At 50.8% G+C, this 18270-nt stretch overlaps 1 protein-coding gene across 4 annotated transcripts in view; it reads right to left on the reverse strand.

Annotated features, from left to right (window-relative positions):
• PITPNM2 (phosphatidylinositol transfer protein membrane associated 2) overlaps positions 1-18270 on the reverse strand; it is a 177855-nt gene that overhangs the window by 43597 nt on the left and 115988 nt on the right. For all 4 annotated transcript variants that reach the window (XM_026457386.2, XM_026457384.2, XM_026457385.2 and 1 more), the window contains exon 3: positions 15838-16010. In XM_026457386.2, coding sequence (XP_026313171.1) covers positions 15838-15915 — 78 coding nt within the window. In that variant the 5' untranslated portion in view covers positions 15916-16010. The remainder of the gene's footprint in view (positions 1-15837; positions 16011-18270) is intronic.

Here is an 18270-nt window from a genome sequence, read left to right on the forward strand (position 1 = left end):
TTTTCTTTTTCTTTTTCTTTTTTTTTTTTTTTTTTTTTTGAGACAGAGTCTCACTCTGTCTCCCAGGCTGGAGTGCAGTGGCGAGATCTCAGCTCACTGCAACCTCCGCCTCCCAGGCTCAAGTGATTCTCCTGCCTCAGCTGCCCAAGTAGCTGGGATTACAGGTGTGCGCTACCAAGCCTGGCTAATTTTTATATTATTAGTAGAGAAAGGATTTTGCCATGTCAGCCAGGCTGGTCTCAAACTCTTGACCCCAACTGATCCATCTGCCTCGGCCTCCCAAAGTACTGGGATTACAGGAATGAGCCACCACCGTGCCTGGCTGGTACAGGTTTCTTTTGAGGAGATGAAAGTGCTCTGGAATTAGGTAGTGGTGATGGTTGCACAGCTCTGTGAATATACCAAGAACCTTTAAACTGTACACTTTAAGTGAGTGAATTATATGGTGTATGAATTATAGCTCAAGTAGCTGTCAAGTTACTTAAAAATCCCATGGGTCAAGGGGCCCTGAGGGGTTTGCTGAAGAATGTTCTGTTGCTTGGCCTGGTGCTGGCTACACAGTCATATTCACTTTTTGCAAGACCATCAGGATAGACATTTATGAATCATAAACTTTTCTGTATATATATAACGCTTGAATAAAAAGTGAAAAAGAATTAGGAATGAAACTGGGAAAGAAAAGTCTGCAGGCTGCTCAGAGTACCCCACCTTCAGAACACCAGGCCGATGAGGCCCCTGCCACTCAGAGCCATCTCCCTGACAAACCTCTGGCACACCACTATGAGCTGACTTTTGCCAGGCAGCAGGGTCTCTGAGAATGAGCAAGCGCTCCTCTCTCCCTCCAGGAAAGCCACAAGCCCCATCAGCCAAATAGTTAAAGCTGAAATAACCCCAGAGAGCAAAATCCCCCACCCAGTGGAGGGCCTGTGCAGGCCTCACCCAGAGGAGTTCACAGAAAGTAGAAGAAAGAGATGTCATTGTCCAGGCTGGTCCGCTTTGGGAAGAATCATCCCTGCTCCAGACTTGGGGTATGTGGAAGACATACCCCAAAGAGAACGACCATCATGTGATGAGGGATTAGAAGACGTGAGGGGAGGCCTTCACTCAGCCTCAGGGGGGTCAGGGAAAGTGACCTGCAGGGGAGCTGGGAGGTGAGGAGGCACTCACTAGGCAGGGGTAGATAGGGCAGATATGCTGGGTAGGGAGGCAGGTGACAGAGCGAAAGGTGTGTGTCTGGAGGGAGCCCTGGAAGCGTGTGGACTCAGTTGCCTGGGTGTAGGCTGCGAGGCAGGAAGTGGCAGGGAAGGGCCTGGGAGCTGGGCAGAAGCCAGATCACAAAAGTGTTTGTTTGTTTGTTTATTTTGAGACAGATGAGACAGAGTCTGGCTCTGTCACCCAGGCTGGAGTGCAATGGCACGATCTCGGCTCACTGCAACCTCTGCCTCCCAGGTTCAAGTGATTCTCCCACCTCAGCCTCTTGAATAGCTGGGATTACAGTCACGTGCCACCACACCCGGCTAATTTTTGTATTTTTAGTAGAGATGGGGTTTCACCATGTTGGCCAGGCTGGTCTCACACTCCTGACCTCAAGTGATCTGCCCGCCTCCGCCTCCCAAAGTGCTGGGATTACAGGAGTGAGCAACCGTGCCTGGCCATAAAAGGAGCACAGTTTTGATGCTAAGGGAAGAAAAGGGTTTAAGCAGAGAGGAGCACAATCGAATCTGGGTCCCAGATACGTGTATGGTACGTGTATGGAGAACGGAAGATCTCCCTGGTACGTGTATGGAGAACGGAAGATCCCCTGGCATGGGCAGCTGCCCGCAGGGGTGTTCTTTCCTGGGTTTAGATAGGAGGTGAGGCCCCAGCTCTGGGAGCAGCAGGAGATGCCTCTGTGCTCAGCAGGTAGGCCAGGTACTTAGTGGCTTTATGAACATGAAATCTTGGTAGCTGAGGGCAAAGGGGAAAAGGGAGAGGCCAGGCTGCAGGTGAAAGTGGTCAGTGGGCCAGGCACAGTGGCTCAAGCCTGTAATCCCAGCACTTTGGGAGGCTGAGGCAGGCAGATCACCTGAGGTCAGGAGTTCGAGACTAGCTTGGCCAACATGGCAAAACCGTGTCTCTACTAAAAATAAATAAAAAAAAAAACAGCCAGGCATGGTGGTGGGTGCCACTAATCCCAGTTACTTGGAAGGCTGAGGCAGGAGAATCACTTGAACCCAGGAGGCGGAGGTTGCAGTGAGCTGAGATTGTGCCATTGCACTCCAGCCTGGGTGACAAGAATGAAATTCCATCTCAAAAAAAAAAAAAGAAAAGGGCCGGGCATGGTGGCTCAGGCCTGTAATCCCAGCACTTTGGGAGGCCGAGGCGGGCAGATCACAAGGTCAGGAGATCGAGACCATCCTGGCTAACGCAGTGAAAATCGTCTCTACTAAAAATACAAAAAAAAATTAGCCGGGCGCGGTGGCCGGCACCTGTAGTCCCAGCTACTCAGGAGGCTGAGGCAGGAGAATGGCGTGAACCCAGGAGGCGGAGCTTACAGTGAACTGAGATCGGGCCACTGCACTCCAGCCTGGGTGACAGAGCAAGATTCCGTCAAGAAAGAAAAGAAAAGAAAAGAAAGGAAAGAAAAAATAAAATAAAAGAAAAGAAAAGAAAAGAAAAGAGAAAAGAAAAGAAAGGAAGGAAAGAAAGAGGTTAGTGAGCCCAGGTACACTCTACAGACTAGTGACTCAGCCTTTTCCTGCCTACCATGGTGGGACAGAGGCCCCATGCCCCTGAGCAGCCACCCACCCTGCCCATTGGCTGAGATCTGCTCCTCACCCTGTGCCCAGACCTGTCCTGTGCTCAAACTGGGTAGAGGCCACAGGGTCCAGGCAAAAGGGAGCCACATATTTACCATCTGGGTTGCAGGGGCCCCAGCCCTGTTTACTGAGGACCCACCTGCTGCGAATTTCAGTTTATTTATTTATTTATGAGATAGGGTCTCACTCTGTCCCCCAGGATGAAGTGCAATAGCATGATCACTGCAGCCTTGACCCCCCAGGCTCAAGCAATCCTTCTGACTCAGACTGTAGAGTAGCTGGGACTACAGGCGTGCACCCCACCACACCTGGCTAATTTTTTATTTTTTTGTTGAATGCCTTGGTCTCTCAAAATGCTGGGATTACAGGAGTAAGCCTTTGTGCTCAGCCTGGGAAACAGAGTTTCTAAATCAAGCTCCATTGCGGTGTCAGGTGAAGACCATGACCATTCCGCTTGAACAGCAAGCTGCCCTTTCCTGAGGATGTGGGGCATGGAGTTTACCTTCAGCTATCAGGGTCCAAGAGGGGCTGCCTCTCAGGGAGGTGGCAGAACATGCGGGCTCAGAGCATAGTTTCTGCAGTTCAAATGTCTGGGTGCAAACCTTCCTCTTTTTCTTTCTTTCTGTGTGTTCTCTGATAAGTTAACCTCTATATGTCATCATCTCCCCGTCTGTAAGAGGAGGAGAAGCAATAGCACTGGCTGGGTTGTTGAGAAAATTAGATGCGAGCACATGTAGTTGACGTACTACAGGATGAGTTCAGGATGTGTGTGTGCTCAGCAACAGGGAACATCATTCCAGGATGCCACGCCCTGGCTTTATCCCAGCAGGGAGACTGGCAGGGGAATCGCCCTGGCTCCAAAGGCAGATGTCTCCATGGCTTCAAAGTTCCCCTGAAGGATGGAGTGAAGAGCCAGGCCTGGAAAACCCTTCATTTCTGGTGCTCAGAGGCTCCTGGTACAGCCAAGAGGTGTGGGGAAGTGTGGTGAGGAGGACTCTCTGCTCAGCCTTTTTCTAGGCCTGGATCAGCCATTGATATCAGCACTTGGGCTACAAGGACAGGGCAGAGGAGTGCAGCCGGGTTTCAGCTGTGTCTCTGAGCAGGATGCAGCTGGGGAGGAAGGCCCTTTTCATAGCTATAGGCACCAGGCCTGCTTGGAAGACTCGCAGACCATCAGACACCGGCACTCCTGGTGCATGCTGGGGCTGAGACTCAGATACTGGCCTCAGCTGCTCAACTGTCATTATCGGGAGCCAATGCAGGCAGGGAGAGAGGGCTTCCTGGAAAAAGAGGCTACCAGGAGAGGCAAAGAGCATGAACGAGAGACCCAAGCAGAGATTTCCAGACCCTGTCTCAATTTACAGCTTGCCTTTGCAACCGCCTATTCTCCTCTGCACTTCAGAGCCCTGAGATATTGTGAGATCATGCTCCCTACACCACAAGTGGCGAAAATGAGGCACAGAGTACTAGAGCCAACTCACCCCAGGTGACAGCCAAGTCTCCCAGGCCATGAGTGACTGTGGTAGTGCAGAGACAGAGAAGAAGCCACAGATTGCATTAAACTGCAGAAACCTGCGTGTGCATCAGACCCCCCCCCCAACCCCTACCTAACAGGGGCCAGGCATGGTGGGTGGCTGGTCTGGCAGGAATTGAGGGAAGGGGAGGTCTGTTCCTGAAGGAGGGGCACTGGCCAGATGCCACATCTACACTCAGGGATCTGATGTGCCCTGCCTCTTCCCCTAGGGCCCTTCACCCAAGCCTCTCTCCCCAGAGCCCCACCAGGACCAAGCAAGGCAGGCTCTGCTCTGCTTGTTCTCCCAGCTCCCTGTCACGGGGCATGGCCCTGTCTCCTGGCTAGGCCAGCAGCTTCTCCTGCTCATTAGCCTTGACATGGAATTTACTGCACAGCTGAATGAGGTAGGCAGCTTGAAGCACAGGCTGGGCTGGGGCCAGCTCACTGGAGGGAGGGGACAGCTAGGAGTGGCCCTTGCTGCCAAAGAGCCTGACCCCAGGGTAGAAATGTGTCTCCTGGACTTAGTGTATGGCTCAGGGCACTGAGGGCTATGCCCCCTGTGCTAGGCTCACTGAAGCTGCCACTCAGGATGTCAGTGCGCAGGCGTGCACGTGTGCACACACATGTGGCGTGTGTGTGGGTGCAGGAGCCAAGGCCCATGGATTCAGGGCTCTTCTGGGTGGAGCAGAAGGTGTACGTGACCAGAGCCATCTCTAGAGAAGGCAAAGAATGGAACCAGGAGGACACTTACAAAGACATCCTCAAGATGACCTACTTGTGGTATACATGGGGAAACTGAGGGCCAGGGACTGGAAGCAACATTTTCGGGTCATACAGCTGGAGGGCCAGAGGTGGCTGGGGAGGCAGGAGGGATTCTGGTGGGACTCCTGGGCAATGCACAAGTCCACAGACTCCCCAGAGGATGCCACCTTCTCACTGGCTGCTGCCAACAGCTCATTAAAAACACATTCTCCTAAATGTAAGGGCTCAAACTATAAAACTCTTAGGAGAAAACATAGGCATAAGTTCTATGACCTTGAATTAGGCAACGGTTTTGGAGCCATGACAACAAAAGCACAAGCAACAAAAGAAAAGACAGATACACTGGACCTCATCAAAATTAAGAGCTTTTATGCTTCAAAGGACACTAAAAAGAAAGTGAAAAAACAACCTACAGAATGGGAGAGAATTTTTATTAACAATATATCTTATAGTAACTTGTATCCAAAATCTATAAAGAACTCCTCCAATGCAACAACAAAGAAACAACAACCCCATTCAAAAACTGGCAAAGGAGCTGGGCATGGTGTTGTACACCTGTAGACCCAGCTACTCCAGAGGTGAAGTTGGCAGGATGGCTGGAGCCCAGGAGTTCAAGGTCAGCCTAAGCAGCATAGCAAGACTCCATCTCTAAAACAATAATAAGAATAATAAAGGCAAAGAACTTGAACAGACATTTCTACAAAAAGATTATACAAATGGTCAATGAGCAAATGAAAAGATGCTCAACATCATCTGTCATTAGGGAAATGCGAATCAAAACCATAATGAGATACCACTTCACACTCACTGGGGTGGTTAAAAAGACACACAGCAGCAAGTGTTGTTCAGGGTGTGGAGCAATGGAACCCTCGTACATTGATGGTGGGAACGTAAAGTGGTGCAGCTGCTGTGGCAAACAGTTTGGCGGTTCCTCAAAAAGTTAAACATAGAGTTACCATATGACCCAGCAATTCCACTCGAGGTAAATATCCAAGAAGAGGAAAACATATGTCCACATAAAAACTTATACACGAATATTTATGGCAGCATTATTCACTGTAGCCAAAAAGTGGAAACAACCCAAATGTCCACCAACAGATGAACGGGGAAACAAACTGTGGCCTACCATGGAATGGAATATTATTCGGCCACAGAAAGTAATGGAGCACTGACACATGATACAACAGGGATGAAACCTGGAAATATTATGCTGAGTGAAAGAAGCCAGACACAAAAGGACACATACTGTATGATTCCATTTATATAAAATGCCCAGAATAGTGGAATCTATAGAGACAGAAAGTACATTATTGGTTGCCTGGGGCTGGGGTGAAAATAGTGATTTCCTTTTTGGGGTAATAGAAATGTTCTAAAATTGATTCTGGTGATGGTTGTACAATTCTGAATAGGCTAAAAATCACCGAACTGTGCACTTTAAATGGATGAGTCATGTGGTGTGTGACTTATATCTCAATAAAGCTGTTATAAAACAAAACGAACAGAAACCAATCCTGCCTCTTGCACTTACTAAGATCAAAAAAATCAAATATGGCAAGCAGGAAGGGGCCTCGCTGGCACTGTGAGAGAGAGATGGGTCACCTCTAAGCATCTCTCTGCCACGAATGTCCCTCCTAGTGTCCAAAAGCTCAGTTTTCTGCTTATGCAGGAAACCTCATGTTTGAGGCAGTGGCGACTTTAAGCCGAGCATCTGTTTCCATGGTGACATGACGGGCTAGCCAAGGGCATCCTCGGTCAGCTTCCTGAACAGCAGGTATGTGTGTGTGTGCGTGCATACACGTAGGCACACGGATGCACATGCATACACAGGCATAGGCCTCTCTAAGGCACAAAAATGTGCTATATCTCCATGGCCCAGAGCAACTAAGTCCCCTTCCAAAACAAAAAACAGACAAGACTCTGGGTGAGGCCATAGGTGAGGTCAGGGCAGGCATGTGCCATCTCTCCCTCTTTAAAAGAGCTCCTGGAATGTGGACCGGATTTTTCTTTTCTTTTCTTTTTTTTTGAGACAAAGTTTCACTCCTCTTGCCCAGGCTGGAGTGCAATGGCGCAATCTTGGCTCACCGCAACCTCTGCCTCCCGGGTTCAAGCGATTCCCCGCCTCAGCCTCCTGAGTAGCTGGGATTACAGGCATGAGCCACCACACCCGGCTAACGGGGTTTCACCATGTTGGTCACGCTGGTCTCAAACTCCCAAACTCGGGTGATCTGTCCACCTCAGCCTCCCAAAGTGCTGGGATTACAGGTGTGAGCCACTGCACCCGGCCTATGCGGACCAGATTTGTAGTGAAAACAGCAAGCATTTCCTGGGTGCTCTAAGCTCCCACCTCTTCCAGTAGCATCATTTATTTGTGGCTATGTTAAGTGCTTTGCATGTAAGTTCTCCTTTGGTTACTGCAACATCCCCTAAGGAAAGGTGTATTAGTACTATTACCCCCAAGTCACAGATAAGATGATCAAGGCTATGAGAGGCTCAAACTTGTCCAAGGTCACACAGTTACTAAATGGCACAGCCAGGCTGTGAATTCAGACCTGTGTCATTCCAGAGCCTGCTCAGCCCATAGCACCAAGGTGCCTCAATGAAAAGACCTCAGCATAAGATGGGTGCTCCGTAAATTCTTATTGAACAAATAAATGAACTCTAGTCCCAACCCTGACCAACTCCCTCTCCTGGACAAGTCGCTTCTCTCTGGTGTCAATTTCCAAACTATAAGTGAAGACAGGACTACCTATCGGCCCATGCCCTGGTGTAATGGGTAGAATGTCCCCACCAGGCCCTTGGAATATGACCTTATTTGGAAATAGGGTCTTTGCCGATGTAATTGGAGTGACGTGGCCACAAGCTAAGGAATGCTTGGAGCCACCAGAAGCTGGAAAAGACAAGGAAGGGTCTACCCATAGAACCTTTGGAGGAAGTGCAGCCCTGCAGACACCTGCCTCTCCAGTTTCTGGCCTCCAGAACTGTGAAAGAATAAATGTCTATTATTTCAAGCTATGCAGTTTGTGGTTCTTTGTTATGGTAGCACCAAGAAGTAAGATACTTGGGATGCTGGCAGGCTCAGTGAGAAGGTGTGCAGGACAGGGGGTCCAGAGCTGCCTGCAGGAGTCTCTTTGGGCAGAGGCCTGGTGACCCACCTGCCAGCAGCTGAGGGTGGAGCCAGGACAAGGTCCAGGAGGGTCCCTTCCATCTTGGCCTTGCTGGGTGGCTGCGCAGAAGCCCCTGCCCACTCAGGCAGACTCCATGCCTTTCCCAGGACAGCAGGCTCACCCAGCAGCATCCTGTGCAGGCTCTGGGGAGGATACCTCCTGTCTCTTCCAGCTGCTGCTGGCTCCCAGTGCTCCTTGGCCCATGCTATATCTCTTCAATCTCTGCTTCATCTTTCCTGTGTCTCAGTCCTTTCCTTTTCTTATAGGGAAAATAGTCATTCATTCAGGGACCTCTCTAAATCCAGAATGATCTCATTTCAAGATCCTTAACAAATTACATCTTCAGAGACCCTATTTCAAAATAAGGTCACATTCTGAGATTGCAGGTGGATGCAGATTCTGGGGGGCACACTGGTCACCAGTGGGGTGTGTGCCCACAATGGCCTCCTGTGAGTGAGCTTCAGCCTGCCTGCTGGAGAAACAAGCGCACTACCCTGATGGCCCCCCACCTGTCCCTCATCTCTCGGTGGGGCAGGTGGGGTCCTCACCACCTCCCACCCAGCCCTTGGCCACATACGTCTTCAGTCACCAGCACTTTCCCCAGTGTATGGCAACTCTTCATGCTGACCCCAGCACCCCTGGCCTTGCTGCCCACAGGTGACCCTGGGCTATGTGTAGTTCTGAGTATTTGAGCACTGGAAGGCAGAGCTGTGAAAGGGAGAGCACTGGCTTCAGAGTCAGACAGGGTGGAGAGCATGTAACCTCCAACAGCTGGAACTTCAGAGAAGGGGTGGACTAGGAGACCTCAAAGTGCTCCACTAAAAGCAATGTGAAAAAGGCAGCCCACCACATCTCTGGGCAGACTGGTATCATTAGGGCAGCTATGTACCCTTGGGCAAGTTCCTTGACATCTCTGAGCCTCAAGCTGTCATCTGGGGATGGGGATGAGCGGGGATGAGTACCACCAACTGTGCAGGTTATCGTGAGGATTAAAGCAGGTTCTGATCAATTGCTGGACACTGATTCAGTGGGCTGTGGAGGGGTGTGAGGGCTGCAGTCAGTGGCAGAGCCGCTGGGACCCAGACGGGACCCCCTGTACAGCACTTTGGTATTTTGTGAAATAGAGGCTAGGTAAAGATTGGTCGAATGAAGAATGGATTCTAGTTCCAACTGTCACCAGGAACTTCAAAGCTGGCATCACCAAGGGCAGCCAGTCCTCCCCAAGCTGACCTCTGGCTCCCCACCAGTGATGGCGTCTGAAGGGGGCAGGCCTCTCCTGGCACAGCTACTCAGTCATGCCACATAGGAGCAAACTCTTCTCGAGTCACTCTGATCTCTGCCACATGAGCAGCCACCCCCTTGTGCCTGCCGACAATTCCCCTAAACAGTGCTGCAGTGCTGTTTTCAGAGATGGTGGCAGTTGGACAGCAGAGACAGGCCTGGCTCCCCAGGGGCTGATGAAGGAGTTTGGGGGAAGATGCAAAGAAAAACCAAGACCTAGAAACCCCTGAAAGCAGCCACCCCCAGGGTCCTGGCCAGGTCACCTCTGGCCACTCCCTTGGCATCACACATTCGCTGAACACCTCGGACGGACGGCCCTCTCCCAGCCAGGCAGATGATTTTGTTTTCTCACCTTTAACACGGTGTATATTGAGTGCTGCTCCAGCAGGGTGCCAGGCACTTTGACACGCGAGCCCAGCCCATCTTTTCCACAACCTTCCAGTTGGGCAGCTCACACAGAGGAAGGCCTATTCCTAGCTGCCACTGGCTGGCAAGCGGCACAAGTGGAAAATGATGAACTAAGGTCTTCTTATTATTCTTTCCACAAAAATGCAGCAGCCTTCTTGAAGGCCTGTCCATCGCAGGAGGCCAGTGCAGACTGTGCCCTTGAGCCTGTGCTGAAACGTATGTGAAATCTATCTTCCCAGACAACAGGAAGCACTTTCTTTCATCCCCCTCTGCAACTCGGCCCTCGGCACAGGCAGGGCACAGGAAAGTCTGGTGACTTCAACTTACTTTTTAGCAGTGTTACTGAGGTATGACTGACATACAATAAGCTGTACACATGTAAAGTAGCAGCTGGTGATTCTGACGTATGTTCACACTTTTGAGTCCATCACCCTACGTTGACAAGAGCCCTAGGAACTGTGGGTTAGAAAAAGGCCAGAGCGGGGACAGACAGGCAGGTGGGGCTGAGAAGAATGAGTGCCCTCAGGACCCAGAGGGGCAAAGGAAGCTGCCTGGAGGAGGGGCATTCACACCAGCCCTGCGGGAGGGGCAAAAGCTCTCAAGATGGAAATTGGGCTGAGAGTAGGGGTCTTGGTGACAGGAAGGGCACAGGTCGTGCCTCCGGTCTCCAAGTCGGGGTGGCCTGAACCTCTCCCCTCCTGCCCACCTGCTCTGCCCTAAGGCCTGGGAGCCACAGCACAGGCTGGAGGTGAGAGGGGAGATCCCTCCCAATACTGCCTCCCCCCCAGTCTAGATACTGGCACCTCCTGGTCCTCTCAGCCTGCCAGGGTGCCCTCACCTCTGAGATTGGCAGCAGCCTCCCTTGGCCTACTAGGGGTCCCAAAGAGGCCACCTAGGAGCCCAGAGATCTGAACTCCAACCCTGGCTGTGGGCCTCAATTTCCCCATATGTAAAATGGGAAACTATGCTCTCTGAGAGCCTAGCTTAAGTTACAGATAAAGAAACTGACCGGGTGTGGTAGCTCATGCCTATAATCCCAGCACTTTGGGAGACTGAGGTGGGCGGATCATCTGAGGTCAGGAGTTTGAGACCAGCCTGGCCAACACGGTGAAACCCCATCTCTACTAAAAATACAAAAATGAGACAGGCATGGAGGCGGGTGCCTGTAATTCTAGCTACTTGGAAGGCTGAGGCAGGAGAATCGCTTGAACCCAGGAGGCAAAGGTTGCAGTGAGCTGAGATTATACCACTGCACTTCAGCCTGGGGAACAGAGTGAGACTGTCTCAAAAAAAAAAAAAAGAAAAAGCAACCAACAGGAGCACTACCCCCTTGGGTCTAGTGGGGTGTGTGTGTGTGTGTGTGTGTATGTGTCTGAGTAGGTGCATGTATACATGTGCACATATGTGCACATGCTGTGTGCATGCATGTATCTGTGTAGGTGTGTGCATGTGTCTGCATATGTATTTGTGTACATACCTGTATGCATAGGTGGCTGTGCTTGCATGTACATATGTTGTGTGTGGACATACACGTGTGTGTGTGCACTAGAGCCATCGGTGAGGAAGGAAGGAGCAGCCCATGTACACCAAAGAGGATATGAGCCAGAAACTGGGAGAACAGACCCACAGACCTAAACCCTGCCGGGCGACACTCACTGTCCAGCAGTAAGCAGACAGACACCCACAAAGAGGTGGAAGGCACTAGGTACCCAGGTGTGGGACCGACAGGAAACTGCGAGGATTCAGGGAAAGAAATCACTCATGCTGCCCGTGGAGATCAGACAAGCCTCTGAGAAGGACACAGCATGCGGGCTGGTCTGAAAGATGGGCAGAAGGACCCTTGAGATAACCTGGGGACTCTTCTGTTTCAAAACATACTCACTAGGGTAGCATTTATTTAAAAAGAGGACAGTAAGTGCTGGTGAGGATGTGAAGAAACTGGAAACTTTATACATTCCCAGTAGGAATGTAAAATGGTGCAGCCACTGTGGAAAACAGTCTGCTGGTTCCTCCAGACATGAAGCATAGCGTCACCATGTGACCCAGAAATTCCCTTCCTAGGTGTAGACCAGGAAGAACTGAAAACAGATACTTGTATGCTAATATCAACCCAAATATCCATCAATGGGTGAATGGATAAGCAAAACGTGATCTGTTCATACAACGCAATATGATTCAGCCATAAAATGTAATGAGGCACTGATACATGCTCTGACATGGATGAACCCCAACAACATGATGCTGAGTGAAAGAAGCCAGACACAAAGAGCAACACAGTGAAGGATTCCATGTGTATGAAACACCCAGAACAGGCAAACCCAGGGAGACAGGTAGTACATTAGTGATTGCCAGGGGGTGGGGAGGGGGAATGAGGAATGACTGTTTAATGGATACGGGGTTTCTTTCTGGGGTGATGAAAGTGTTTTGGAACTAAAGTTAGTGGCTGCACAACATTGTGAGTATACTGAATGCCACTGAATTGTTCACTTAAAAATGGTTGTTTATGTTATGTGAATTTCACCTCAATAAAAGCAAAACAAGACAACACCCAATCAAGTAAGCCCAAACCCCCTAGTCCCAAAAGAATTTCTTCCAAATGCTATAAAGAGCTGACAACCTGAGCCCCATCCATGCAGACAGTAAGCAGGCCAGCGCCTTGCCCCTCAGAGGGCACAGGACCCACAGGCTTGCAATATCTTGGAGCTCATTTTGTTGGAGCTTGAACTGGGGGCTGTGGAGGCCAGAACCCAGCGATGCATCTGCCTGTCTAAGACCCAGCTGGGGCGGGGCTGGCCAGCAGGGGCCTTAAGTACATGGGAAACTTCCCAGTCAGTAGTTCTCCAGGAACCTATGGCTTCCTGGTAACGACGTGAGGGCAGCAGCACCTCAGACACAGCAATTAGTCCTCAGGCCAGAGACAGCACACACCAAGAACACAAGAGGACACAGGTGCAGGGCACTAGCAGACCCCCTGCCCCATCACTAAGCTGTCTATCCCACACTCCCAGCCTCAAGGCCTGCCCAGAGGAAAATTGCCCAGCCAGCCAGCCTGAGCAGGAACAGCAATAACCTCGCCCCCAATCTCCCCTCCAAGCATGCTAGCGCCTGTCACAGAAGCACCTCTCCCGGCAATACCTGGCTTCTTTCACCTTTCTTTTTTAACAGGAAAGCAGATGTGTGCACACATGCTTGCTCACCCAGAAGGGGCACAGGGAAAGGCTCTGGAAGCTCAGAGCAGCAGCAATAACTCCAGCCAGTCCTTAGAGGCCACGGTGGCTCTCCCTAGCTGGGAAGGATGCCCATCTGTCCAACAGGCTCTCATGAGAGTGCTGCTGCTCATGATGTGTGAGGTGGGAGATGTTTCCATCCTGCCACAATCCTAATCAATGGAGCTTCTCAAAAGACACTGCATGTGTCGGCTAGATGGATGGGGCCTGGCTGCACAGGTGAAGGGAGGTCTGAGCATCTAACAGGGAACTATATGATGCTTAACAATTACATTCATTGGAGGCATAAGGATAGGTGTTCAAAAAAACCCTGGAGTGGCCGGGCGTGGTGGCTCACGCCTGTAATCCCAGTACTTTGGGAGGCCAAGGTGAGTAGATCACAAGGTCGGGAGATTAAGGCCATCCTGGCCAACAGGGTGAAACCCCGTCTCTACTAAAAATACGAAAATTAGCTGGGTGTGGTAGCGTGCGCCTGTAATCCCAGCTACTTGGGAGGCTGAGGCATGAGAACTGCTTGAACCCAGGAGGCAGAGGTTGCAGTGAGCCGAGATCATGACACTGCACTCCAGCCTGGTGACACAGCGAGACTCCGTCTCAAAAAAACCAAACCAAACCAACCAAACAAACAAACAACAACCACCAAAACCTGGAATGACAGGTGTTTTGAGGAGCCCAGGGGTGATTCTATGCCCAGAACAGCTTTGGGATCTCCTAGGGGCTGGAGGTCAGTCCTCCCAATCTTGACAGCCACCAGGAGGCCAGGTGGAGCTGAGGGGCTGCTGTGGTCTGGGCTCACCCTGGCTTGGGTGGGAATTGAGAAGCAGTGAGACAACAGCAGCATTGGCAGATCAGCCTGGTCCTTGAATAGGCTGAGCTATTTCCAGAGTGCTCAGAGATGGGGGGCTGATTTAAGCCTCTTCCTCTCTCTCCACTCTCTAGAAATAATTATGGGGTAAGTGGTTCAAGAGGGAATTGAGTGGCCCTTCTGAAGCAGCTCAGAGCAAACAGCCCCCCAGAGAGGCTGGGTTCACCTTCCGTTCTTTCCCCAGCCAAGGCTCCCACATAGGGGAGCCTGGACAAACCCATGCAACTTCCTCAACTCCTCCCAAAAGGTGGCTGGGGCTGTAGGCTCTGCTGGGAGCTCATAGCTACCTCCCCTGACCTGGGTGGAAGGTGGGAGCCAACAGGTGAAGCCAGGGATGGGAGGTGGAGGCCCTGCCTGCCGAAGCCTCTCCCCAACACCAACGACTCAGTCTGATGCTGTAATTAAGGGGCTGTACAGCAAGAAGCTGGAGGAGGGCAAGCCCCACTGGGTCGCAGGGACTGGAGGCACTGATATGCCCAGAGGAGCCAGAGCCAGGCCGACAGCAAGTTCATGATAAGTGTGGGAGGCCCAAAGACACCCAGGGACCCAGGGTGCAAGCCTGCAAACCTTGGCTAGGGAATGATCTGGAGGAAAGCTGCCGGGCTAGGCCATGCCAAGCACTGAGGGTGGACAGGAGGCCAGCAGGAGAGCTGGGATGGAACCTCTACATAGAAAGGACTGCAGCCGGGACCGCAACAAGTGGGAGCAGTGGTCCCATCTGGGGTCAGCCAGAGGCAGCTAGGTCTTGTGTTCCAGGTTGGTCAGGCACTGAGTAGGGAGACTGGAGGTGTCTCCTAAGCAAGAGTCTCTGGCTCATCAAAGGAGCCTGTCATCCTCAAACTCCTGCGAGCGTCTGTAAGTGAGCCACATGTCTGACACTGCTGTTTTGCAAGCAGTCAGGGTGGTGAGGAAAGCATGGAGCTGGGAGCTAGGAGACAGCCCTGTGCTCCTTGGCAAGAATTTAACATCTCTGGGCCTCATGTGCCTTCCTGTCTGTAGAATGGGGTGTTATGGACTGAATGTCTGTGTCCCTCCAAAAGGCCTGACCCCCAGTGTGATGGTATTTGGAGACGGGGCTTTGGGTGGTAATCAGGTCTAGATGAGATCATATGGGTGGGGCCCTCACAATGGGACTGGTGTCCTTAGAAGAAAAGGAAGGGTGGAAGATGAGGGATTACTTAATGAGTACGGTGTATTTGAGTGACACATACCCTACAAGCACCATTTTCCAATCTGTGCGTGCAACAGTTACAGTTGTATCCTATACATTTACACAAATAAAAAACAGAAGAGAAAAAGAAAGAGAGAAGACACCAGAGGCTGCTCACTCCCTGCCATGTTAGGAAACAGGGAGAAGGTGCCCATGTGCAAGCAAGGAAGAGGGCCCTCACCAGAAACTGCACCTGCCAGGCCTTCATCTGGGACTTCCGGCCCCCAGAACTGTGAGGAAGTATGTTCCTCTACACCCCCACTTTGTGGTATTTAGCGATGGCAGCCCAGGCAAACTGAAACATAGGGAAACACAGGGATAACGTCTGGGCCAGGGAGATAATGGTGCTGAAAGCAAGGGCAAGTGTTCACGTTGTAGGTGGTAGGACACAGCACTGGAAAGCAATCCAATGCCATGTGCCCATGGTGTGCCCTGTGTGCCTAGCACCGTGCCTAGAGGCCAGTGGTCCAGCACAATTCACACTTACCAGGAAGTTCTGGGGCAGGCACTGTGCTGTGAAGGCCACAACTCCACCTAACCCACATGTGGTGTCTGTGCGCTGGCGCAACCCACCCTCACCCCATGACCCACCCTTGCCCCACGACCCACCTGTATCATGTACAGCTGGGCAATGCGGTACTCCTCCACGGTCATTGGCAGAGGAATCCGATATTCCTTTATAATCATCTTGGAGTCCAAGCCTTCCCGTCAATGGGGAACTGCAAGTTGGGACTTCTAGGCAAAGTTCCTTAAATAACCATTACAAAATTCACCAAGGACCCCTGGGAGAGAGAGAGGACAGAACAGAAAGGTCACTTTTTGCAAAGGCTGGTGAATACCATAGCACAGAGGAAAGGCCCGGTCTAGACCTGAGGCTAGAATTCTGGCCTCTGATCAGGCATGATCCAACGGTGCAACTTCGATTGAGCAGGTTCTCTCCTTTCCAACCTTTATTTTTCTTGTTTGCTAACAGCTACCAAAAGTACAAGTGAGAGGCTGCGTTTACGCTCTCTGATCAATAAACAGCCACGGGGAAGTAAAGAATTGTCACTCCATTAGCAAGGGCCAGGGTAAGAACACTGTGCCCTCGTTTTACTCACAATCCTACAAGCTACAGCATCTATTTCCCCGGTACTGACACAGCGAGTAATGATAGCTGGTCATGGAAAAGCAGCCAGATCAAATAAAACTAAGAAGCACAGACATAAGACATTCACAAGTCAGCGGTCTGAGCCATGCCATTAGGGGCAGATGACATCACTGCATCCCAAGGGGAGACTCTGAGTGATTTAAAGTTTGGTTTCAGTTCAATCCAATAAGAAACATTCATTGGCATCTATTTTATTCCTTCCATTGGGCTATGTCTGGGAAGTAGATGAAACAAGATAAGCAGAGAGTGCACTCATAGCAACCTCTATTTAAGTGACAAAGAATATATTTGATGAAGATTTGCCCCTAAGCAATCACTTTTTTTTTTTTTTTTTTTTAAACTGGGCTGGGCGCAATGGCTCACACTTGTAATCCCAACACTTTGGGAGGCCAAGGCAGGCAGATCACTTGAGGTGTGGAGTTCAAGATCAGCTGGCCAACATGGTGAAACCCCGTCTCTACTAAAAATACAAAAATTAGCCGTGGGTGGTTGCAGGAGCCTGTGGTCCCAACTATTTGGGAGGCTGAGGGAGAAGAATCGCTTGAACCCAGGAGGTGGAGGCTGCAGTGAGCTGAGATCGCACCATTGCACTCCAGTCTGGGGGACAAGAGTGAAACTCTGTCTCAATAAAAAAAAAAAGAAAAGAAGACTTAGTGCTTGGAAGAGGGTCATACTCAGTTATCTGGAAAATGAAATCACGCCTTAAAACCCAAGCCCCAGATGGCTGGAGTTTTGCCATAAATATCATTTGGTCACCTCCAAAGGTCATATACTGTTAACATGAAGCCAAGGGAAGGTTTTCAGGATGGATGATAAATACATTTTATATTTATTTATTGTTTAAAGACAAGGTCTCACTCTGCACCCAGGCCAGAGTACAATGGTGCAATCCCAGCTCACTGCAGCCTTGATCTCCTGGGCTCAAGCTATCCTTCCACCTCAGCCTCCAGAGTAGCTGGGACTACAGGTGCACGCCACCCACACCCGGCTAAGGATAGTATTTCAGCAAGATTACTCCAAGGACCGCAGCCAGGGAGGATTCACAGTGACAACGGGCAAGACTCCTGCTAAGTGATAAAAGCAAGGGCCTGGCCAGTCACGCGACTTCCCCGGGGTATGGCTCTCTATTGGACATTGGAGCGTCACCCAGGTGCTAAAGCATTACTGGGTAGCTAACAAGGTTGAGAAAAACATTTACGAGAACTCTCAGGAATACCAGTAGACAGGGTTGAAAGAAGTTCTTTAAAAAGCCACTTAGGGAGAGAGACAGAGAGGAAAAGTCTGATAAAGGGGCTCCATCCCTCGTGTTGGCCTAAAACAGTGGTCCCCAGTTGTTTACTTCACAGCAGGTAGGAACATCAGCCTGAAGTCCATTCAAATTCTCACGCCCATCCTGGCATTATGGGAGGCCAAGGCAGGAGGACTGCTTGAGGCCAAGCAAGCTTAAGACCAGCCTGGGAAACAGACCTAGACCCTCCTCTCTATTAAAAAAGAACCCAATTCTCATATCCAGTTGCTTTAAATATAGTCCAAGTGAAGCTCTTTTTTAGCCAATTAGAGCCTAGATACTTTATATACTCCAGAAACTGCACCCAACATCTGCTGGCTGTAGATAAGATAACCCTGGATCCCAGACCCTGACTTCCCCTTGGAGGTCTCTGACCCAGACTCCCCACGGTGCTGCTGAGCAACATCACCCGGACACAGAAATCCCCCGGGAAATTTCCTTGCCCTGTTCGCCTCCTTGGGGTGGCTCCAGGCCCTGTTATATCCAGAAGGACTCTTGCTAGGAGGGGCTTCCCCTCTCCTGTAACCTGTCCACCAATCTTTCTGATCCCTGATCGACCCCAAAGCCCCCCAGAGGCTGTGCTCAAGTGAAAAGAGACCATTGC

The sequence above is a fragment of the Piliocolobus tephrosceles genome, chromosome 10 (assembly GCF_002776525.5).
Source record: "Piliocolobus tephrosceles isolate RC106 chromosome 10, ASM277652v3, whole genome shotgun sequence".
NCBI lineage: Eukaryota > Metazoa > Chordata > Mammalia > Primates > Cercopithecidae > Piliocolobus > Piliocolobus tephrosceles.